The following is a 24623-nucleotide window of genomic DNA, read 5'->3' as shown; positions in this document are numbered from 1 at the left end:
GAAACTCACCCAGATCATCCCGCTTCCAAGTTTAAAAATATAGATATGCACATCAAATGTTGTAGCTTATTTATTTATTAGTTATCTAATGTCCAGGCTGCTCAACTCCAAATTCATTCTGGGTAGCTTCAGAAGATAAAAAGCAAGGAAAAACATTTTATAGAAAAAAATATCTAGTCGCCTAGACAAGAGGGAAGATTAAAAGTCCTTCTAATGACATCACCTACAATTTAAAGGAGCTTGCCAAACATCTTAATCCAAGGCCTGGAGACAGAGTTGGGTTTTTAAGGCTTGCTTTAAGACAAGTAAGAATAGAGGCGTATGAATTTCCAGGAGGATGTTGCAGGTGTTATAACAGAGAAGGCCCACCTCCTGACATTGCTTGATTGATGGGACCTCAAGCAAATACATGATGCAAAAGCACAGTCTATAAAAGCTAGGGCTGGCTCACAGAAATAGGTGGTCCCCTCCTAAATGGTTGCAAAATCCCCCCTCAAATCTTATCAACATAGAACCACAAATCAACCTTTTGGTTTTGCTTTGCATGTAGTGAAGTGGATTCCCATTGATTCATACAATGTTGCAGGTGTGTGACTCACTCACATCCATTTCCTCTGCTTTCTCTGCCTTGATTGATGTTGGCAGCTACAATGAGAAGACTTGCATTTGCGATAAAATGAAAGACTGTGAAAAGACACTTCTGGGGTATGACACCTGTGATGGTCCGTAAATTAGAGGATTATGACCATTATGTGATGAATATGAGTGTTTAGTGCTCAATTGATGGATGTGCATATGTGAATAAAACCTGGGTCATTTCCATCACTATTGCAACATTTTTTCTTTGTTGAGAAACATGTACAATGTGGCAATTTAACTAGTGACAACAATCTGTGCTTCATGCATTGCCAACCAGTATCAAATCTCAATGTGTGTGTGTCATGTCATATACATATATATATATTTCAGCGAAATATAAATTTGATATAAAATGGTTTGTCGTGAATGTGACTGCTTGAGGGCTCATGGATTGGAGCTGAAAGGCGAAAGGGATGCAGTATGCTCCCTCCCACATGCTGGGGTAGATCAGGTGCCTCGATAGAAAAACATTTAATCTCTCCCCTGGCTCAAGATGATGAAGGGAGGAGAACTTGTGGCTCAGAGATTAATATAACTGCCTAATATGCAGGCAGCCCAAGTTTGAATCCAAGTAAGGGTATGGCTAACTGATGAGAGCTAAATAGCAATATATATATATATATATATATATGTATCCCAACCCTTATTCTTTCTCTGTCTCTCTCTCTCTCTCATACACACACATTCTTCTCTAAAGATTGCTTTGGAGTAACCTAGTGTGGCATATTTTAACATACTGTCTAAAAATGTCATTTCTGATAATTGACTGTGGCCTAAACACTGGTCTCATTTGCTCAGCTGTCCTAGTACAGGGAATCAAGCAGCTGCTCTCTCATTCTGCGGGCTGCCTGTGGCACATTCTATGTTTCTAGTAATAGACTTAACTTATATTGATTTTAGCAGCCTGATGAAAACCTGTTTGTGATTTCCCCAGCATGGAATAAATGTTCCTTCTCGTCAAGAATTTCATTCTATATGAGTTGCATCAGTTTGTTTTTCAGTGTATCAATAGAGAGGCATCAAATAAAGTTTTTGTGGAATGTTTTTTATAATGAAGGAAAATTCTGAAACAAAAATCCACTCAAAAATCAACGCCAATCAGCCAAGGCATCACGTAAACAAGACTCACAGAATAGCACGAAGCACATAATTTCAATAGAGAGAAATTCCCTGAGGAGGGATTCCAGCAGGAGTTCAAAAGCTTGGAAGAGTAAATCTCAGGTCCCAGTGATTTGCCTTCATTTGTAAAACCCATTCTGTTTTAAAACTGATAAAATGTAAGCACTATTTTTTCAGATGGGGAAAGCAAGAAAACTTCGGTCTGCATCTACTTGGAAAGCAACTTTAGGGTATATTTAAAGATGATTAAACTGATAGTCTGTTTATGATGGTTCTCAAAAAACAAAACAAAAGGAGCCATAGAAGCTCTAGAATAATCTAGAAATATAATTATTATTATTATATAATGACTTCTTCTCTTCCTCCTCTTCCTCCTCGTCACATGTCTCAAAGTAATTAGAGATATAAAAACACCCCAAAATTAAACACTAGTGGATTACTCCAACTTTTAACCGAGCCCAGATAAAACACCACTAAAAATGACAATAAACGTGTGTGTGATTGATTATTTCATTGTGGCTATCATACATTGGAATAGAACAGGATAACAGATTGGAAGGGACCTTGGAGGTCTCCTAGTCCAACCTCCTACTACAGCAGGAAACCCTATATCAGGGGTCTGCAACCTTAAACACTCAAAGAGCCATTTGGACCCGTTTCCCACAGAAAAGAAAACACCGGGAGCCACAAAACCCTTCCCGTGCCTCACTATTTCTTTTTATTATTATTATTATTATTATTATTATTATTGAAAAAGTTTTAATCAAGAAAAAAAAACACAATTTTCCCACAACCCTCCCACCCATCCCCCCTCCCCCTCCCCGACTTCCCAGAGCAGAACACAAGGTATTTCAGTTAACTTTTAACAATAAACTAAATTGCTTAACTATCCATTAAACTAACATCCCCTCTTTAAAAAAAATTCTTAACCCCTCCATAGATAAAATCATGCTTCTTGGATATAATACTTCTAAAATCACTCATATAACGCTTATACCATTAAAGATTCATTCATAAGCTATTTGATATTTTTTAGTCTGACACTTATTTTGAATATAATCAATCCATCTTCTCCAATCTAATATATATCTATCTTGTGTATGATCCTTCAAGTATGCCGTGCCTCACTATTTCTTGAGCAGCCACAAACTAGCATATTTCATTCATAGTTGAATGAAACTATATTCTGTTTTCTTGTGAAACTTTTTTTTTTTTTTATTTATCTATGGTTGGCCTACCGGAGGTTGAAAAGCTCAATAAATCGCGTGCCAGCAGGTGTCGCACATTGGCGGTTGTGATACATATTTTGAGTGACAAGGAGCTGCAGCAGAGGGGTGAAAGAGCCACATGCGGCTCCAGAGCTGCAGATTGCTGACCCCTGCCCTATACCATTTCAGACAAATAGCTGCCCAATCACTTCTTAAAAACTTCCAGTGTTGCAGCATTCACAACTTCTGGAGGCAAGTTGTTCCACATATCACCAAACGGTAATTCCTTGCCTTGAAGAGTCTTGGATTGTGATGCGTCTATGCTATTCTTGTTCTTTTTGTGAGTGGTAGAATATCTATAATGTGGGATCGTGAGGCAAAGTTTGAAAATGAAGTCTTATGGATGGCTCTTTTAGCTGTTCTAGAGCGGTTTTCTGATAGCTCAGTTCAGCATCACGTAAACAGCATTTCACAGATAAACAGCAACTTGAGGAAAACGTTCCTTTTCTTTCTCTTCCCCCACTCCCTGTACGTAGCCTTTTCCTATTAGCAAACAGAGAAAGCTTTATGTTTTGAGACCTAAGATCCATGTTTATAGGGGGCAAAAACGGATCGCAGTTAAAAACTACAAAAATAGAGGAGTGTCATAGCCCTCTCTCTCCCTCCCTGCCTTGAAAGATAAATTCAATGGGGGGTGTCTATTTTTAACCTCCTGTTCTTTCCTTTTGGCAGAGCAATCAGTGTTAGCTGAGCTCTTTGACGGAAGGGAGCCAAATAACCCCATTTGCTGCCTTTTGCAATGACCAGCAGCTTTCCCCAGCTGCCAGAGGGGAACCTTTTCACAGGAAGCCCAGTTCTACGGCAACACTATGACCAGCAACAATAGTACCGAGGAGCCACTTTCCACAACCACTGTTAGTTCAGTTCTGGTTGAAGCTGGGGATTGCAGAATTGTCATTGCTCTTCTTAAGGTAAGTGGAACAGAGCCTAATTCTACCTCGGCTAGATGGTTCGCATTCTGAACTCTGCTCAAATGTTCACGTATAAAAGTTAAATGCTGAGCCGCCGAAGGAAAACCCCAAGGAGCGGGATATTGTACTGCAAGTTTCTGATGAGTGAAAGAGTTTAAAAAATCAATCAAACTTCATTCAAGAGAAATAATTTGCTTTCTGATGAGCAAATTTAAAAATCAATCAAGCATCATCCCAGATAAATAATTTGCTTTCTTTAAAGATATATTGACTAAAATTAAATAAACAGCACAGCAAAGTGTGCGGGGACATCTTTATTTGCATGTAGTTTTTCCTCTGATTGTGATTGCATTCACTGATAATTTATAACTTTGTTTTCCATATTATTAAGGATTATATTCGGTTTATAAAAGTGCATTAACCTAAGCTGATTAACTAAAGGAATCATTATCATGTTAATGTATAGGGAAATTATTAGTGCTCATATGGTGCAAATATCAATTTGCATTTTACGAAGTAAAAAGGCTTATTTAAAACCTGAATGAGAATTATTTCACCATCTCATTTTAGTATACGCATTCATTGCACATCGCCTCTGTTGAAACTTATGTATGCTAAAGTTTATGTGCTGTTGTATTTTTATGTGAGCCACTGAGACTTGGCTTTGACTGTGGTCAAAACATCTTTAATATAAATAAATATTTATAAATAAAAGTAAAACATTGTTATGGCTTGCAAAGGAAAGTCCAGGCTGATCCAAAATAGCGAAGTTCAGCATTAGACCTATTAAAATAAACATGTAATTTAGTAGCCTTCATTCTATTTATTTAAATACTTCTACTGAAGCATGACTTCATTTAGATCCAGCTCATAATCCTTTATGTCAGGTGTTCTAACCCGCAACTCTCAGATTGCACGCTGCCCTGGAGAGCTAATAATACGGCCTTACAAGATGGTAAACTTTTAACATTATTTATATATAATATATATTAACTATATTATACAATTTTATATACCGCCCAAGACAATTTCTCTTTACTCAATGCATCCAGGCAAGCCAAAAGGTTGGACCTGCCAGCTGTATATCCTTTAAGCTGATTTTAGCTTATTACTGTCTGAACCAATTACTGTAGAAAAATATGGTGTACTGTATCTGCTTAGAACAATATTTGCTTATATTTCTGTTTTAGTGTGGCAAATGGGTCCAGCTGCAGCTAGTTGAATCAATACCAAATTTATTAGAAATTGGCAGCAATGAAGAAGAGACCAAAAAATTATTATATGATCATGAACTTCTCCTGACTAAGCTTAAGGTAAGAGAAACAATACAACCCGAAATGCTGTAATTTATGGTTATCATTGTGATTTGAAAGTTGAAACTGACCATTCAGCAGAATTGTGTGCATTATCACAATCAATCATGTAAGACGCGAGGAGTTCCTCCACATTATTAAAATAAGCCTTTTAAAAATCAAGCAGTAAATTATCTTTCCCCAGCAGCTCCTCAGACCTTGTCTGTATCAAACCTCTCCTAAACCCTTGCTTCACAGATAGGAGTTGACAACTACACGTGATGATCAGCATCCACAGACAACCATTGACAAATACTTGCTTCTGATGGCAACATCAATTTTCATGTTTTGTGAATGGTTACCACCAGGTGGCAGAGTCAGTTATCGACCTTAAGTGCCCTCCAGATGTGTCAGACTATAATTTCCAACCAACTCCATTGACCTGACGGGCTGAGGATCATGGTAGTTATAGTCTAACATAAGTGATAGGCAATAAGTGGTCAAGCCTAATATAATGGAAAAGGATTCAGGAAGGCCAACAAATAACAACAAATCAACAGTCACATTTACTCCCTAGATTGGCAAAGTATAGTTTTAGAGTCCCTGAAAGAAAGATGATATGGTACTCTTATTCTCTGCTATTTTTATTTCAGCTCCCAGCACCATACATCAGTATGTACAAATGTTGGTGTAATGTTTCAATGGACACCAGAACACATGGAATTAAAATAAGTTTATCTTCCGTTTTGTAGTCCTCTCTGTCATACTTACCAATAACTACATTAGGGGAATGCAAAATCCTAGATGATATACTAAATTAATAAATAAGGGACTAGATAGTGCAGATAGATAAATTATTTATTTATTTATTTATTAACTAAATGGCAATAATTCATACAGTCTTCTGAAATTTTTGCAATTGATATCTGGTAGCCCATTCAGTCTAATTGAAGTAGATAGCTGCTTATCAGGACTATCTGACTTGTAATTCATGACATACTGGTAGTCCTCGACTTCCAACCACAATTGAGCACCAAATTTATGTTGCTAAGTGAGAAATTTGTTAACTGAGTTTTGCTCCATTTTATGCCACATTTGTTAAGTGAATCACTGCAGTTGTTAAATTAGTAACATTATTGTTAAGTGAATCTGGTTTTCTCATTGACTTTGTGTTGGAATTCATTGTTGTATGTATGTATGTACAAAAAAATGTATTTTTATGCAACAACTATAGTAGTATTTAGCTAGTAGATGGCAGTGTTTACAAGTTTGGATCTATGGTATATACTCTATGCTCTTTTGTTCTAAGTAGAGTTTCTGGTTTCCTGTTACAGTTATATAGTTAAGCAGTAAAGCACATGGTGACTGTACTCTTTGTTTGCTCTGTGGTGCTATATATATATAAACAGAATGTCTAATATTTTGCTTGCCAGAATGTCACAAAAAGTGATCACATGACCCTCATAAATATGAACCAGTTGTCAATGTAAATGTAAATCACATCTCCATGGGGATGTTGCAATGGTCATAAGTGTGAAAAATGTTCATAAGTCACTTTTTTCAGTGGCATTATAACTTTGAATGGTCACTAAATGAACTGTTGTAAGTCGAGGACTATGTGTATTAACCATGTTAGCTAAGACCTCTGGCACATCCAGTTCAGAAACATTTCTACATTGGTAGAGGAAGGTGACCTCTCAGGTGGTAGACTTTGTTATCATGAAAAGCAGGGGTGCTATTCAGCAGGTTCTGACAGGTTCTGGAGAACTGGTAGTGGAAATTTTGAGTAGTTTGGAGAACCAGCAAATATCACCTCTGGCTGGCCCCAGAGTGGGGTGGGAATGGAGTTTTTGCAGTATCCTTCCGCTGCCACGCCCACCAAGCCACGCCTACCAAGCCACACCATGCCCACCAAGTCATGCCCACAGAACCAGTAGTAAAAAAATTTGAATTTCATCACTGATGAAAAGGTATCTCATTGTTACTACTCCATTTTTTGTTATTGCTCAACCAATCTCATTGTACATATGTCGTGCACTGACAGTAAAGATTTGAATTTTTCAACAGACAAGAGGGCGGGGTGACTGAGATGGCTGTCAACATCGTAACACCACAATCAAAACCATCTCCTTTTATGTGTTGCTTAAAAAAAAAATGGGACATGGCTTTGAATGCATGGGTATAGCCACAATATTGGCTTGCTTGCTTGCTTTCTTGCTTGCTTGCTTATTTATTCATTCATTCATTCATTCATTCATTCATTCATTCATTCATTCATTCATCTACTTAAAACATTTATATAGCCACACATCTGATACTGAACTCTGGGTGGCTTCCAACCAACAGTTATTATATTGTACAATTAATACACATCATATTGTATTGTACAATTAATACACATTTCTATTAAAACCACAAATAGACACCCCCATCAATCTCACCTTATAACAGCGGAAAGTTAGGTCTTAAGCAGTGGTGGGCTGCTGCCGGTGCAGACTGGTTCGGACGAACCAGTAGTTCCGACCAGCAGCTGGCCCCACCCACCTGCCCTGGCGCTATCTCATCCTATATAATCGCTGGGTTTTTGATGCCACACACATGCGCGGAAGGCATGAACACTCACTTTTTTGGTTCTGGGCGAACTGGTTGTTACAATCGGCAGCAGCCCACCACTGGTCTTAAGTGCTTTTTGGAAGACTAGAGGGGTAGAGGCCTGCTGAACTTCGAGGGGAAGAGTGTTCCATAGAGCAGGGACTGCAACCAAAATGGTGGACATCCTAATCCAAAAATGACAATGTTTAAGGCAGGAAGGGACTAGATAGTGCAGATAGGTATCTTTAGGGAAAGGTGCTCCTGCAGATAACCTGGCCCTGTGCCACATAAGGCTTTAAAGGTAATAGCAAGCATCTTGAATTGCATCTGGAAGGAAACTGGGAGCCAGTGCAACTGTGCAATAGAGGCATAGCATGGGTAAACATAGGGGCAACCATCACTACATATGCAGCTACATTCTGAAACAATTGTAGCTTGCAGGTGGTTTTATGTAGAACATGTTGCAGTGATCCAACTAGATAATGACCAAAGCATGAGTGACCTTGGTTTTTGACTCACACGCTTAAATGTCCCTGCAGGAGGAATGTGGGTGGGTGAGAGAAGTCAGCCTTGGATGCAAAGAACAAAGCTATGCTTCAGGAAGAGATGCAGAGCAACTAGTTGCTGCTTCAGTTCAAACAACAAGACATTTGGGGCCATGTTGCCATTGGCAGAAAGCTTATGGCAAGGGAAAAGTTATTAATGAAGAAAAGACATTCTCTGGCTCCTGGAGCAGTGGTGGGTTTCAAAATGTTTTACTACTGGTTCTGTGGGCGTGGCTTGGTGGGTGTGGCTTAGTGGGCACGGCAGGGGAAGGTTACTGCAAAATCCCCATTTCCTCCCGATCAGCTGGGACTCGGGAAGCAGAGAATAGATAGGGGCGGGGCCAGTCAGAGGTGGTATTTACCGGTTCTCCGAACTACTCAAAATTTCCGCTACCAGTTCTCCAGAACTGGTCAGAACCTGTTGAAACCCACCCCTGTCCTGGAGGTACCATTCACCATCATGCTCATAACGCCTAGGTCCCTGTGTATAATGGGATAACATTAGAGATTTTAATGCAAGCTATTTAAATACTGTACATAGGTGCCTCAAACAGGCACATATTTGAATTTTAGCACATATGGTATCAATTTGCAGCTTGCAGCCTCCACTTTGTGCCATGCATTCAATACAAATAATGACAGCAGCTTCCTTTCCATAATAAAAGCAGAACATGCTGATTTTGTGTGCTGAAAGATCTTGAAGAGAACTTGGATCTTGTAAGCTGAGGTGAACGACTTATTAAAGAAGTAGTTAAGGAAGCTGTTCATTTCTGAACATCACAGGGGGGAAGAAAAAGCTTCCCAGAAGCAGAAAAGTCCTCCAGGGATATCAAACTTGTGTTGTCATGGTGGCGTCACATGATGTATCAGGACAGTTTTTTCTCCTTCACTAAACTGGGCGTGGCCAGCATGTGACGCATCCGGCCTGCGGGCTGCGAGTTTGACAGCAATGTTCTAAAGCAATGCATTCCTCATAATGAACCTACTTCCACATTAGTAAGAAATAAATTTCATAGAAAATTATGTATTGAAATCATACTGGGAAATAATCAAGCAAAGCAGAATTAGACAGAATTGAGTCAGATGACAAAATTCAGATGGGGGTAGGGAACTATGTTATTTATATAATTATTTTCACTTGGTAGCAACACATGTTTCCTTGAGAAATTGATGGTGATGCTCGCTTCCTCAATTTTTTTCACAACAACTCTATGAGGTCAGCAGAAAGAAAGCACAGTCCCACAGTCATCAGGTGTGATATTGTGGCAGAGAGTAACCTTGTCCTAACCCAACATTCTAAGTACATTCCAATGCTGCAACAATGAAACTTGAAAGTTTATTTATAAATGAAATAAATCTTTATTATTTCTAATATTTTTATAGAGTGTTATAACATATAGGATCTCTCGATACTACAACTGAAATCTGGAAATGAGAAGGGGCCATGTAGCTATTTGGAAGAGTTTTACTTCTTAAAATCTTTCTGCCTCTGATCTGTATCTTAAAAATATACATTTGCCCCTTGAAAATGTAACACCTGGAATGGAGTCTACATCAATCTGCTTGCCAATAGTGAATGACAAAAAAAGATTTATCTACAGCAAAGGAAGTATTCAGTAAAGCTGGAGCCATATTGGCCAGGAGTTCTTGGGACTGTAGTCCTCAACGTATCTTAGGGTGACAAATTAGAAAAGTAAAAAGGCTTCAGACTGCTCCAAGCAGAAACTGTGCTGTTTTAGATCTTGTTAATTTGCTTGCCTCACATTCTTCAATATACGATTATTCATCTCACCTCCATAGATCCAGGCCTGGAACGGCTGAGAGCATTTTAATTTAATGCACTTGTCAGACCACTTTAGCTGGTTAACATTTTCAAAGGACAGAGGCCCATTCCTCAGGTTGTCTACTTCCCATTTTTAGTCATAGACTTTGTTTTCTAGTAATGGAGTCCTTTCTACCATAATGTTTATCTCCTTGGCAGTGGTGAAATGTAAAATTTGTTACTACTGGTTCTGTGGGCGTGGCTTGGTGGGGGAGGTGACTGGGTGGGTGTGGCCAACTTTTTTTTCTTTTTTAAAGCATTTTTTTACAACCTATTCGGGCAAATCGGTTGTTAAAAAATGCTTTTAAAAGGTAAAAAAAAGACTGATGATTGTGCGGCACAGCTGTGATCATCAGAGCCTTTTTTTACCTTTTAAAAGCAGTAAGTAATGACACCCGGGTGAATGGGCTGAGCCTCGTGCCGCCATTGCTAACGGTTCTCCGAACCACCTGCCACAATCGCTACCGGATTGCCCGATCTGGTCCAAACTGGGAGCAACCCCTGCTCCTTTGATCAAAATATTTTTTCTTTGAGTATGAATTCCATGTGACGGTAAGGAATGATGCTGATGACAAAAAGTGGAGCTGAAGATAAAATGGTGAAAAAAAATAAGTATGATGAAATAATAATAGCTAGCAGCCTTTTCAGACTTAGGTTTAAGCAGATTAGATGAATAATCGCCGGGACAAGGAAAAAATCTAGAGAATTTGAAGTGTGGTGTTATCAGTGTTTTGTTAATGTTTATTTCTTGCTTTTTAGCAGAGCTGAAAATGAAACAGTGGAAGATTTTTAAGAGATGCTAGGAGAGTAAATTATCCGGAATCTCAGTTCGAGAAATATAGAAATCTGATTAATTTTGGAACTTGACCGTATCTTGATACTGGTTGACCGTATCTTAATGGGAATGCACTTTGTAAACTGGCTGTACTCTTGAACTTAGTTTTTTCTATAAAATCAGGAAGATTTTTTTACCCACTTAGGTTGCTCCACCAACTGCAGGTGTCTAATGAAATTCTAATGAAATATTATAACACATACATTGCAAATATAATCTTGCTATTATACATTACTATAAGATCCGTTAGTAATTGTTCCTAAACAAACTTTAAAATAATTGAAAATGTGGTTCAATTAAGGGAAAGTACTTTGTACAAAGCTATTTTATGCAAGCCTATAGAACTGATGCCCCATTGGATGTTAGGAATTGTTTTATTCCCTGAAATTCATTGATTTTTCAGTGATTTGTTGAATCAGTCTACCTTTTACTTATGGAGTTCTTAAGGAAACTGGCTTTCTGTATGAATAGTGTCAAAAATATAAGGATCAGGGTTATTTAAGAATTTTGAAAGAGAAATCTGGTTTGATTTGTTCTGTAATTCATTTGCTTTCTTGTCTGTCCTTGTCTTCTGGCAAAAAAATATGCCAGTTTGGGAGAATGACTGTACCATTCGCTTAACAACCATTGATTTGCTTAAGAACCATGGTGATTCACTTAATGACCACTATGACAAATGTAAAAAAAAAATGGGTCCAGTTACATGGGTGACTCGACTTACAACTGCAATGACTTAAAACCAGATTTTCAGTCCAAATTGTGACTCTAGACTTTTCTAGCTAATAAGAGATATATCTTTGTTGGGATAATTGCATGAACTGCATGAATATTCAATGAAGACTCTACACTTTTTAATATTAAGATTTGGCTTGTTGTGAAATATTCTGTGAAACAAATGGTTATGCTTGGTGTTCTGTGAGTGGATTAAACTCTGAAAGTGAGTTAGAGGATTTAGGGAATGTATCTACACATTCTTGACTGGTTGCCAAGGTCCTGTTTTGTGTCATAGTAAAGGTCACCATGGACTAGAGTAGAGACCTTGGAATGTATGCATAAATTTTGCTCTGCAGAATTAGTTTTCTTTCTGAAAACACAGGCATTAGTGAATAAGTTTGTCAACGCTCCTTGAAATTCATTCAGAGCGCTGTTTATTATTTTACTTGCTCCAACCCAAATAAAGGAATAAATTAGGAGAGCATCTAGTTTGGGAGAAAATATTCATGTTTTATTGTAATAATGAAGAATATATGTAACTCGGTGCTGTGAATTGTTGGGTTCTTGGATCATGATTTTACCTAGTCTGGTGATGAAAAGCTGGCAAGGAGAAAACAAAGCTCATTGAGAACCTATCAAATGTTTGTCTTTAGGAGGAGGACTATTGTGTGTTTTAACACATTAGATTGTGCTATATACCTCTGTTAGGTACTCTGTTAATCCTGGAACCTGCGAGAAAGGCTTTGTGTCCTGTGAGGGATAAAGAACTATTCCAATTAGAAAACCAAACAATAGTGTAAAGTGTTATGAACATTTTTTTCCACAAAAACATCTAGCTAGAAAGGCATTTCTAAGACTTTTTAAGTCTTTCTAAACTCTTGTTTCTGTTCATATTTCACTTGATTACCAATACTTCAGGTCTGTAACACCTCAGTATGTGTGCGTGCACATATACCCTTCTTATGCTAAGACCTTAATGAACTCCCCTAAATTGCTTACTGTCAACTTTCATAGGGAAAGGGCTTCAACAAATTGCTCTCAGTGGGAGCAATTCTTGTTTCTGTCCCTATTGTCTTTTATTAGCTTTTTCTCTTGGTCCACACTACTGCCTATTATTATTGCTTTGCCCCTCAAGAGAGCAGATTAGCAAGCACTGGTAGCAGGGGAGAAGGAGAAGCAAAATAAGAGATAAGCAGTGGCCTTTGCTGCAGTGGGAATTTTGGCAGAAAGGAGAATAGCAAATAAAGATTGGTAAAAAGAGTACAAGAAAGGCTGCCTCAATCTGCTGATCATTCATATAATTGGATGCTGTGACTCATGCAATCAATTTTGTAAGTCTTACTTATCACAGCTCAAAGAGATGTATCAGCCTGAAAAAAAACCCTCATATTACATTAGACTCAGGAAAGCAAGAAGTAACATTTACAACTTCCATTTATTCAGACTAACTGTTTGCCTAAGCAATGGTTTCTTTGCCTCCAATCCTGTTAAATTTATCTGTTACTTTAAAAAAAAAACCCATATATTCCTATTCCACTGTATTATATTCATGCCGAAAAGCATCGCAAGTAAGTGGTTCAAAGAGCCTCATCGGGATAAAATTGGAGCTACCTTGCCCAGGTATGTAAATATAATGCAGAAAGTTCATGGCTCAGTGATAAAGCAAGTGTGTGTGTGGGGGGGGGGCAGGGGCAGGGGCGGGATACCCTGATTGAATCTATGATATATCCAAAAAAGACAAAGGAAGATTTCCATCTGAAACATGAGAGACAGCACTAAGATAAAAATGAATAATAGTTTCACTGCACCACACAAAATGGGCCATTTACACATTGACTGTACATTTGGATAAAGTCAATAATGTCCTGCAGATAGCTTTTCATTTTTCTATTATTTCTCTTCCCTGCCACAGCATTTCCTATTTTTTTTTCATGCAGTGTAATTTTAATTTATTTACACTTTCAGTATTCTCCCCTTCCTAGAAGTAGGTCACTTTGAGATATCACATCCAGGAAGGTCTTTTTCTCAAGTGGCTCATTCATGTGTTTTAACCTCCTTCCCCTCCCATTTTAGTACACCTTTAGTAATCCAGCTAGCTTTCAAGTGTTAGTTTTCTGCCTACAGAAGATAAATAGATGCCTTATGGAGCAGGAGAGGAAGCAAATCACTTGCTAATTCTCTTTCCCACCTCATTGTTTTCTAGCTACAGACGTGGTCAGAGTGCAATGATAGGAATGCTAGATCAGTAATGAAAGATACAGAATTGCACTGCTATTCAGTTGTGTGTTGTTTTGTGACAACATACGCTTGGATAATAGTATGAGCTGCCATCTGGAAGGGCTAGAAGAAGGGTTCCTAGAAGCATTGCTAGGCTAAGGGGAAAAGGCCATTTGAAAGCAGAAGGAGTGTAAGGAGCTTAGCCATTTTTATAACATGCTTCTTTATTCCAAATTTCATCCCTCTCATCAGCTGGTTTTTAAGTTGCTGGATTCTGTTACACAGTTGAAATCAATGTGGTTTTATCTGATCCTAGGAGAAAAATTGTTAAGGATTTCTTCTGTGGGTTATGGAACAAATAAGATACAAAGGAAAGAGGAGAATACCAATTGAAATAGTTCTTGCTGTCTCTCATTTAATTTCTTTTGCTTTAACACTAGAGTATTTGTTTTTAAAAGCAATAGCAATAGCACTTAGACTTATATACCGCTTCCCAGTGCCTTACAATCCTCTCTAAGAAGTTTACAGAGTCAGCATATTGCCCCCAACAATTTGGGTCCTCATTTTACTCATTTCGAAAGGATGGAAGGCTGAGTCAACCTTGAGCCTGGGTAGATTCGAACTGCCAAATTGCAGGCAACCGGCAGTCAGCAGAAGTAGCCTGCAGTACTCCATTCTAACCACCATGGCTCTTTAATTCTTTAACCAGAGCAACTGAATTAACCAGGATTGGCCATATGGAATGCAGTATCCCAGCTACCAATTCTACCTGCTAGTTTGTTTTTTAATGCAATTTTTGCAGTCATGAAAGGAATGGGGTAGTTATTTAAAGCAGTGGTCCCCAACCCCCGGTCCGCGGACCGGTGCCGGGCCGTGGAGTACCTGGCACCGGGCCGCGCAGCGGCCGGGGGACATGAACGCTGCAGCGCACGGCCCAGGAGCCTTTGCGCTGCAGCGTTCATGTCCCCCGGCCGCTTTTGCGCACTGGGCCGTGCGCAAAAGCTCCTGGGCCGTGCCCCCACCCCTGCGCGTGCTCAGTGGGCCGCGGCGATAAAAAGGTTGGGGACCACTGATTTAAAGGACTGCTGGATTTTCCAAGAGTCACTTAGACTATTAATGCTGAATTAGGTACTGAACTAAAAGGCCTAAAATTGCTTATTGAAAACATTATAGACTTTGGACATGTGTATCCTAAGTTCAGAAATATTTTGAATTGTCAACAGACCCTATGTAATTGTCAGAGCTAAAAGATTTAACAGAAATCGTTTATTTTCTCCATTTCTGTTCTGTTTCAACCATCAAGGTCAAAGGATGTCACAACTACCAAAAAAAGTGTTTTTCTTGGCTGTTACAGAAAGAGAAATTCCATTGTGTTAAAACAGATGGTGTGATTTTATTACCCGCCTTCCCTAAAGCATGGAGGTGTTCTGATTTTCCTGGATAATTTTTGCATCAAACTTCACTTGTAAATTGATAGCACATAAAAATATAAAGAGAACCCTGTAGGATCCAACCAACAAACTCATATAGTTTCACCGAGTACTCTCAGAGGCATCTATAGGGAAGAAGGGATTTTAAAAAAGAAACCTCAAGATGGTAGACATAACCCCATGGCAAAAGCTCTGTGTCAGGGTTCCAAGTAACATCCTCAACGAACTGTCCTCTTGTATGTATGTTGATGTTCAAAGGGATGGAGTTTTTATTGAGTAATTGCATGTGTCATCTTGACTCTTCTTTTTACCCCATTCTAGTGGGAACTCCACTCTCCGGGTGTAATTTGTGGTCCTTCTAATTATTATCTCATGGAATAAATTAGGTTGGTAATCTTATGGCTGCCAATACTGAAAGTAATATATTGCTATCACAGCTTGCATTCATTAGCAGCAGTATCCTGCATGAGCTAGTTTAATCCCCTTTAAAGTTGTCCCAGCTAGTAATCATTACCATGTAAATGGGCTGGAGAGTGAAAAAGTGAATCACAGCTATTATATGTTCTGGTCTAAAATATAGGACCTCGATTTAGTTGGCAGTGCTTTAGGCTTACTGAAATTAATGCAATAAATTAGTCCTGATTTCAGTGGAATTAAAATAGGACCAAGTTAGCCTATTTCCCACAAAGTATAGTTAGGTGCTATTACAAACTATTTTCAATTTCTTATGGTTCAACAACAACCTAAAAAATGGTGCAACTTAGTTTCTAATCCATGCAATTAATCATAACTCCATTTCAAACAGATTTAGATTAGATTTTTTTAAAAAATAAATGCAACATCATCTGGACCATGACATATGGGAAAAATGTAAAAGAGTACAGAAGTAAGCTGCGATTTCAAATTTGTACAAAAGGTTACGGTCCAGTCAATTTGCATTGGAAGTGTACCTAAACACTTTCAAAAATTTATGAGGGCAACATGTGCAGAGAACAAAGTTTAATAAAGAGATATAGCTGTTATTTCATGGATTTTTAACTTTCAGTCATCATTGATTTAGTTAAATTAATTTATAACATTAATATAAATTCCCACATAATTAAATAATTTTTTATACATAGCCAAGACTCTTTTTATGTCTCTTTCCTTTTTAGTATAATAAACATTACTTTGGTTGACTGAAATCAGAGATTATAATTTTAAGCAATAATTTAAGAGTGCTAATTCAACCATTCATTTCTAAGAATTACAGTAAGTGTGTTAGTTGTTTGTGCCAGTATTGTTTATAGAAGATACTTATTTAGAATTATATGAATTTTTTCATACTATAATGGTATGGTGTGCACTAACCCTTACCCATCACAAGCAAATAACTGTGCTTAATGGAATAATTGCTTGAAAGGCATCAACTGGTACCTACACAATTTGAGACTTCCAGAGATGAAGAATGTTGTCTACTAGGAATGTACACTGAACCAGAATATGTGATTACAGATAGTCCTTGACTTATGACCACAATTGAGCCCAAAATTCCCATTGCTAAGTGAGTTCTGACTCAAATTATGACCTTTCTTGCAATTATTAAGTTAGGCAGATGGGTGTTAAGTGAATCTGGCTTTCCCATTGACTCAATAGCAGTAATTGTGAGTGGGATCTTAGAGTCATAGTGGACAATCATTTAAATATGAGCCAATAGTGTGCAGCAGCTGCCAAAAAAGCCAACACAGTTCTGGGCTGCATAAACAGAGGGATAGAATCAAGATCACGTGAAGTGTTAATACCATTTTATAATGCCTTGGTAAAATCACATTGGGAATACTGCATCCAGTTTTGGTCGCCATGATGTAAAAAAGATGTTGAGACTCTAGAAAGAGTGCAGAGAAGACTAACAAAGATGATTAGGGGACTGGAGGCTAAAACATATAAAGAAAGGTCGCAGGAACTGGGTATGTCTAGTTTGATGAAAAGAAAGACTAGGGGAGACATGATAGCAGTGTTCCAATATTTTAGGGGCTGCCACAAAGAAGAGGGAGTGAAGCTATTCTCCAAAGCACCTGAGGGTAGAACAAGAAGCAATGGGTGGAAACTAATCAAGGAGAGGAACAACTTAGAACTAAGGAAAAATTTCCTAACAGTTAGAAAAATTAATCAGTGAAACAACTTGCCTCCAAAAGTTGTAAATGCTCCAACATTGGAAGTTTTTAAGAAGATGTTGGATAACCATTTGTCTGAAGTGGTGTAGCATTTCCTGCCTAAGCAGGGGGTTGGACTAGAAGACCTCCAAGGTCCCTTCCAACTCTGTTATCCTGTTCTGTTCTGACTTTGCTTGCCAGAAGTCACAGAAGGTGATCACTTAACCCTGGAACACTGCAACCAGCATAAGTATAAACCAGTTGTCAAGCATCTGAATTTTGATCTTGTGACCATCAGGTTGGTGCACTGGTCGTAAGTGTGAAAAACAGTCATAAGCCACATTATTAGTGCCTTTGTAACCTCAAACGGTCATTAACCGAATGGTTATAAATTGAGCTGCATTTAGATTGCTGGCATACAATTTTTATTTATTTGTCCAATTTTATAAGGCTGACAACCTATCTGATAAACTCTGAATGTGAAGCAAAGAAAAGAAACAAAAGATTACATTAAACTAAAACCAAATAAAACCCCATCAAGGTTTAACAAAAATACTAATGGTATTTATATAAGGGGATTTATTTCACTAAGATGTGCTTCTTTCTTTTGCACTAAGAATTATTTTTAATTACTTTTCCCACCATGATATTTTGTTTTGGGGCAAGATTCAACTGTCAGAAAACAAGATGATATCTAGCTGCTTAGTTTTCGGAAAGAAACTATTTGGTGATTTTATTTTCTACTATTTTATTTTCATGGGCTGCAAGAATTGAAAAGGCAGACTGGTTTTTGCAGCTTAGAGATTGAAACAGGTGATGTCTAAACAAAGACAAAAGGCCATGACTGTTTCCACAATAAAGTACTTGTATAAACTTCAGGAAACATAAAGACAATCTTTTGCTAATCTATTTAAGCCACCAATGTTTTCTAAATGTATTTCACAGAGCTAAAGTACATGACAAAATGTACATTTTACATTGTGTAGTGCTTCTTCAGATTTTTTTTTAAAAAAATTCTACATTTAAATATAGAAAGGATGTCAGTGTATAGCAAGGATAGGCAACTGCAGTCTTAAACATCCCATTATTATTATTTTAAGAAGTTTCCAAGCAACAAGTCGCTCCCATTTCTGTCTCTAATCTCCCCCCATTTCTCATCTAGCAGTTCCTCCAGAACTCAAAATTGTACCCCTGAAGTTAGAATCAAGGCTTTCCTGGCAGTTCTACCAAGTGCTGGGAATTTGCCTGTTCGCTCTTTTATGGTTGATCCTGAAAGACAGCTCCAACACTATCTAACCATTACTTCAATATCTTCATTGCCAATTGTAAGGCTTTCTAGTTGGGGCATCTCAGGCTTGGTAGAGTCTTAACTGGTACAATAGGTGGAGTTTGGTGAAGGCTGTCTGGCGATGGTTTTTGCCTCAGCAGGAGCTTAGGATCCAGGTGGAACAAACCACAAACTACCTCTTCCACAATATCTGCCAAGGTTGATGTTATTTGATGCTTATACACTATTAGCAACTTTTCTTTGATGGGTTTAAGCTGTGTTTGTCTGGCCCCATCTAGATTCCTCTAGTTTTAACCTTCCATAACATCACTGACACAGGCTGTGGTGGCAAGGTATTACCCTGAACCAGTGGTGAAATTCTCTATGGATTGCCACCAGTTTGCTACCTGCATATGCACAGTATGCACCAAATGTGCGCTGTCCACGCGCATGCACAGCGTGCACCAAAAACATGCTGCGTGTTCATGCGCAGTGCACGCCAAACACATGCTTTGCACGGAAAAAGAAGACTTCACTAGGTAAGTAGAACAGTGAGGGGAAAGAACAGCTGTGCCGCGCGATTTAGCTTCGCTAGAAAGCAGGATTTCCTGCTTTCTAGTGAATATAAACTGCGTGGCACAGCTGATTGTCGGAAATACCAGTTCGGATGAACTGGTAGCTTTTTTAAACTACTGGTTCACCCAAACTGGTAATTTTTATTACTACCGATTTGCCCGAACTGGGCCGAACCAGTAGCATTTCACCCCTGCCCTGAACAAAAAAAATTTGGCATTTTCTAGGCGCTTCATCTATATATTATATTTCACAGGAATAGCACTGCAACCCCATACTGGAACTTTCCTGCACTTGTTTTCTGCCCATGAACCACCACTTAGGTGCCAAACTACTACATAACCATGCCCTGGGCTTCCAAAGGTTGTAAGTGTTCAAAAGAATACAGTGATCAATGATACTGAAAGCCACTAAAAGGTCTAACAGAACCAAGAGGAGCATGTTTCCCCTGTTCAGGACCCAATAAAAATAATCTACCAATGCAGTTTCAGTTCTATAACTGGCTTAATCTCAACTGGAAATGATTCAGATAATCCATTTCCTCCAGGCTCTATAACTATTTCTCCCCCTCCCCTTCTCCACAGCCTTTCCTAAAAAGATCCACAACAAAAGTTGTTAAAAATATTGGGCTTTGGGAGGGTTTTTTTCCCCGCCCAACAAAAAGCACATTTCTGCAGCATTGTCCTCTCTGTCTCTCAAAGAAGCATTCCCTCCTAGATCCAGCCATTCGTATCCTACCTAGTCACCTGAAGGAACCAGAGGATATGAGCCTAATACACAGGTAGCAGAGTTCAAACTACAAAGAATCCTGTCCAAGTTTTGGCATTCCCTAAATTGAAGAGTATCATAATAGCACAAGATGCCATCTTACTCATCATCATCAACAGTGCGCAACTGGTGTCCAACCCAGAACGGATATGAGGAGCTTCATCTGCCAAGAATCCTGCAATTCATTTAGCATGCCTGCAAGCATTTTATCCTGTCCGTCTTTCCCCAGAAAGATCTAGGTAACCCTTATCAAATGGAAAACTGTGGATGCAATAAGCATGGCGAACTAAGACTTCGTTGCACTGTGTACTCTTGAACCAGAACTCGTATCAATGTTTGGTCACCTTCACTTCTGGTTTTGTACCACAATTGTTGTAAGTATTTTCCGCAGGAACATACTTCCAAACAAGGTCATGGAGTGAAAGGGATTTATTTGCAGAAGTCCAGGAAAAGCCTATTTTTAGACTTTGAGGGAAACAGTGGCCAATTCTGAAAGAGAGAATTCCAGCAAAAAATCATTGTGATCCCTATTCCCTAAATAGCTTAAAAGCTACTGATCTAAACTAACTAAGAATGAGTTCTCTATACAGCACACAGTTATTAGCACACATTCAATCCCCCCCCAACTACTATTTCACCACACACTCTAAATTTTAGTCCAAGAAGCTGAGAGGGTAAATAAAGACCGAAAGTCATATTAAATGTCTCCTCCACCCAATGGGATGCCTCAGGTCCTCCCTTTGTGTCATATATAATATTGCTTAAATTAGAGCTTGGCTGAAATTACAAGGCTTATGTTCTCCTAACTCTACGCTGGACAATACATAAAGCTCATGATACATTATTGCTCAAAACAGCTGGTGTACCCTGGATAATGGCTTTTTTTCAAATAGGATAATGAATTGTAAATTAAAATATTGTGGTACAGGCCATTAGAGAATGGCTTGCAATTTCAGAGTTATCAGTGGATAGCTCTGTGATACCTTCTCAATGACCTTGTGGTGGATCTTATGTTATCATTCTGCTATGTGACCCTTGATGCCCTTGTGTACTGTAAAGATATTTTAAGCAACTGCAGTGCTGACAGGACCAGCGATTGCTGGCACATTATGCTAGACATGAGCAATGCTTTCCAGTGTTGGGTGTGTGGAAAACCTAAGGGGAAGTGTTCAAAAGTGTCAGTCCAGTGTTAGGAAAATAGAAGGAAAACAGAGGCACTAAGTACATTCTTCATACCTGCATAGTGGCTGACTAGGGTTGTTTTTAGTGCCAGGATGAAAGCACCATTTGCACAATTGTTTTTCATTCTATGGGGGACATGATGGCTCAGTGGCTCAGATGCTGAGCTTGTCGATCGAAAGATTGGCAGTTCAGCGGTTTGATTCCCTAGTGCCACGTAACGGGGTGAGCTCCCGTTACTTGTCCCAGCTTCTGCCAACCTAGCAGTTCAAAACCACGTAAAAAATGCAAGTAGAAAAATAGGGACCACCTTTGGTGGGAAGGTAACAGTGTTCTGTGCGCCTTTAGCATTTAGTCATGCCGGCCACATGACCACGGAGATGTCTTCGGACAGCACTGGCTCTTCGGCTTTGAAACAGAGATGAGCATCGCCCCCTAGAGTCGGGAACGACTAGCACATACGTGCGAGGGGAACCTTTACCTTTACCTTTATTTCTCACTCTGTTGATGTTGTTTTAGTCAAGTTGTGTTTTCTGTCCTGCCATTGGCTGACAAAATAATGTGATTACTGGGATCATCAGAATTTTGGCTGCAGGAATTGAAGTCACTATATGTCATAAGGTAGATTACTTGACAAACACCCATTTTAGATATTTATCCCTACTTTTTAAAGTTTTTTTAAAGTTATATTTTTGTTCCTTTAGCTTAAACTGGTTTCCAACCACCATCTCTGACTGATGTCCAATGACACAAGAGTTACAGATTTTCCTCTCTACCTTGTAGTCTTTTTTCTATCCAAATCTCTCTGAAGTTTAGGGAATTCGAATGGATTAATATACTGAAGGCAGATCTTGTTGCATGAGAAAAAATTGACTTGTGTGAAGTTGGATGGAGAGTTTATCTCTCTCTTTCTTCTCTCTCCCTTCCTCCATGATAACTCCTATTATGTTGTTGTTTTATAGGAGCTCTTTTCAAAATAGAGAAATATTTCATAGATATTTAAATATTTTAATACACAGAGATTTCTTTTTATTTATTTATTCACAAAATTTAATTGCCACCCATCTCGTATCCAATGACTCTGGGTGGCTTACAACATAAAAACTTTAAAATCGGTCGTAAAAAACACAGCAGATAAAAACATTAACAGATAAAGTCATTAATACAAGATGGCAAAGAAGGAACCAGACACATGGAGGTGGGGGGAAGAGGTGGGATTAAGTTTTAATTAGTCAACCACCTCTAGTATAAAATTCCTCCAATTGGGACCCCAAGCCCAATCTGGCAAAGCCAAGTCTTAAGGCTCTTTTGAAACATCAGGAGGGTGTGAGCCAGTGGTGGGTTTCAAAGTTTTTTACTACTAGTTCTGTCGGTGTGGCTTGGTGGGCATGGCATGGCTTGGTGGGTGTGGCTTTGTGGGCATGGCAGGGGAAGGATACTGTAAAATCTCCATTCCCACCCCACTCCAGGGGAAGGATACTGCAAAATCCCCATTTCCTCCTGATCAGCTGGGACTTGGGAGGCAGAGAATAGATGGAGGCAGGCCCAGTCAGAATTTTTACTACCGGTTCTCCAGAACTGGTCAGAACCTGCTGAAATCCACCTCTGGTGTGAGCCAATCTCACCTCAAGGGCTAATATATTCCAGAGAGCAGAAGCCATGGCAGAGCAGGTTCTTCTTCCTGGATCCCTCCAACCAAAATTTCCCCCTCTGTATGCCCTCTCTGCTGGCACTGGTGGGGCGGGACAGTCCCATCGTGAGACAGCAGTGCAGATTGCAATGCTGTGGTATAATATGGGCCACTCTGGGAGGCCTAAGAACTGCCCCCGCTGCTTCACTGTACACCAGCTGTAGTTCCCGAATGTTCTTCAAGTGTAGCTCCATGTAGAGCTCATTGCAATAGTAAGGTGAGTAGGGCTGAGCGCAAAAACTCCTGATCCAGAAAAGGCCACAATGGGAGCACAAAATGAAGTTATACATAGGCTCTCCTACAGTGGTAAATTCCAATTTTTTTTTACTACTGGTTCTGTGAGCGTGGCTTGGTGAGCATGGTGTGGCTTGGTGGGCATGGCAGGGGAAGGATACTGCAAAATCCCCATTCCCTCTCCACTCCTGGGGGAAAGATACTGCAAAATCTCCATTTCCACCCCACTCTGGGGCCAGCCAGAGGTGGTATTTACCAGTTCTACTCAAAATTTCTGCTACCGGTTCTCCAGAACCTGTCAAAACCTGCTGGATTTCACCTCTGCTCTCCTACCTGCAACTGCCACCTGGTCTTCAAGAACTTACTTCTATTTACATCTAACAAGGCATTTTCCTGGATGGAAAGAACCCTTGAGGACAGAATGGCTAATTAATCCAAGAAATTAAATTAAATTCTATTCTATTCTATTCTATTCTATTCTATTCTATTCTATTCTATTCTATTCTATTCTATTCTATTCTATTCTTAGTTTTCATATTCATGCACAATCAAATGCAGAGAGTTATTTCTGGGAAAAAAACCCACCCAGAATTAACAGGCATTCTTTGTCCTGGGAAATACTATAATCTCAAATCAGCCCAATTACTTTTAGAAGTATTTACACCATCTATTCCATTTGTATTAATCCAGAGTATATTTAGAGTCTGCCTTATATTCAGGGTAATAAATGCTTTTCTTAATGTTATTCTTTCCCTGGGATGGCCTTGGAAATCCTCTAGTGAATAAGCTAAGAGTGACTGAGATACTTTTAGTGAATCAATACCTAGGTCTGCTTTAAGCACACATAAATGTCACTTTCTGACTTTGCTCTGTGCACAAAATGCAATGGATGGTAAGAGGAACAGCTGGCACTGCAAACAAATTGGCTGACTTGAAATATATTTATTGAATTCATAGGCTGTTCTGCCTAACAAGAGAAGCACATAATGGCCAAATGTGCCCATTTACCTATTGGCAAATAGCTTGCAATTAAAAAATAAATCGCTCACTCAGATTCAGCATACCAAATGCAGAAAAACAAATTTAGTAGCATAATTAGCAGCATCTGAATAAAAAGCACTTTTCAGCTTAAATAATGTTGTTACCAATATTATATAATGGATACTGCCAATGTGGAATTGCTAGCTGAAACTTCTTTTTAGAACAGATAAACCAAATGTTTAATTATACCACAAGAAATTTCTACAACTGACATAGTCAAGGGGAAGCCTAGCAGTTCAGCTGAAGTCGCAGAATTCTGCAGCCAAATACAGAGGTGGCCTACAACTTCTGCCTGAAACGAAGGACTTCTGAAATCCCCATACTGTATGCCCAGAAGCCATGCTTGGCATTCCAA

The 24623-nt window shown here is 38.9% G+C and overlaps 1 protein-coding gene across 4 annotated transcripts in view; it reads left to right on the top strand.

Annotated features, from left to right (window-relative positions):
• Positions 1 to 3672: 3672 nt before the first annotated feature.
• CCDC141 (coiled-coil domain containing 141) overlaps positions 3673 to 24623 on the top strand; it is a 127996-nt gene continuing 107045 nt past the window's right edge. For 3 of the 4 annotated variants that reach the window (XM_034428615.2, XM_034428613.2, XM_034428622.3), the window contains exons 1-2: positions 3702 to 3937; positions 5128 to 5250. In XM_034428615.2, the coding sequence (XP_034284506.2) occupies positions 3836 to 3937; positions 5128 to 5250 (225 nt within the window). In that variant the 5' untranslated portion in view covers positions 3702 to 3835. Of the gene's footprint in view, positions 3938 to 5127; positions 5251 to 24623 lie in introns of all 4 variants that reach the window. The other variant, XM_034428601.3, reaches the window with a different exon arrangement.

This window comes from Pantherophis guttatus, chromosome 1 (assembly GCF_059756535.1).
Source record: "Pantherophis guttatus breed Tessera chromosome 1, ASM5975653v1, whole genome shotgun sequence".
Lineage (NCBI taxonomy): Eukaryota > Metazoa > Chordata > Lepidosauria > Squamata > Colubridae > Pantherophis > Pantherophis guttatus.
This window is presented reverse-complemented; position numbering and strand designations above follow the sequence as displayed.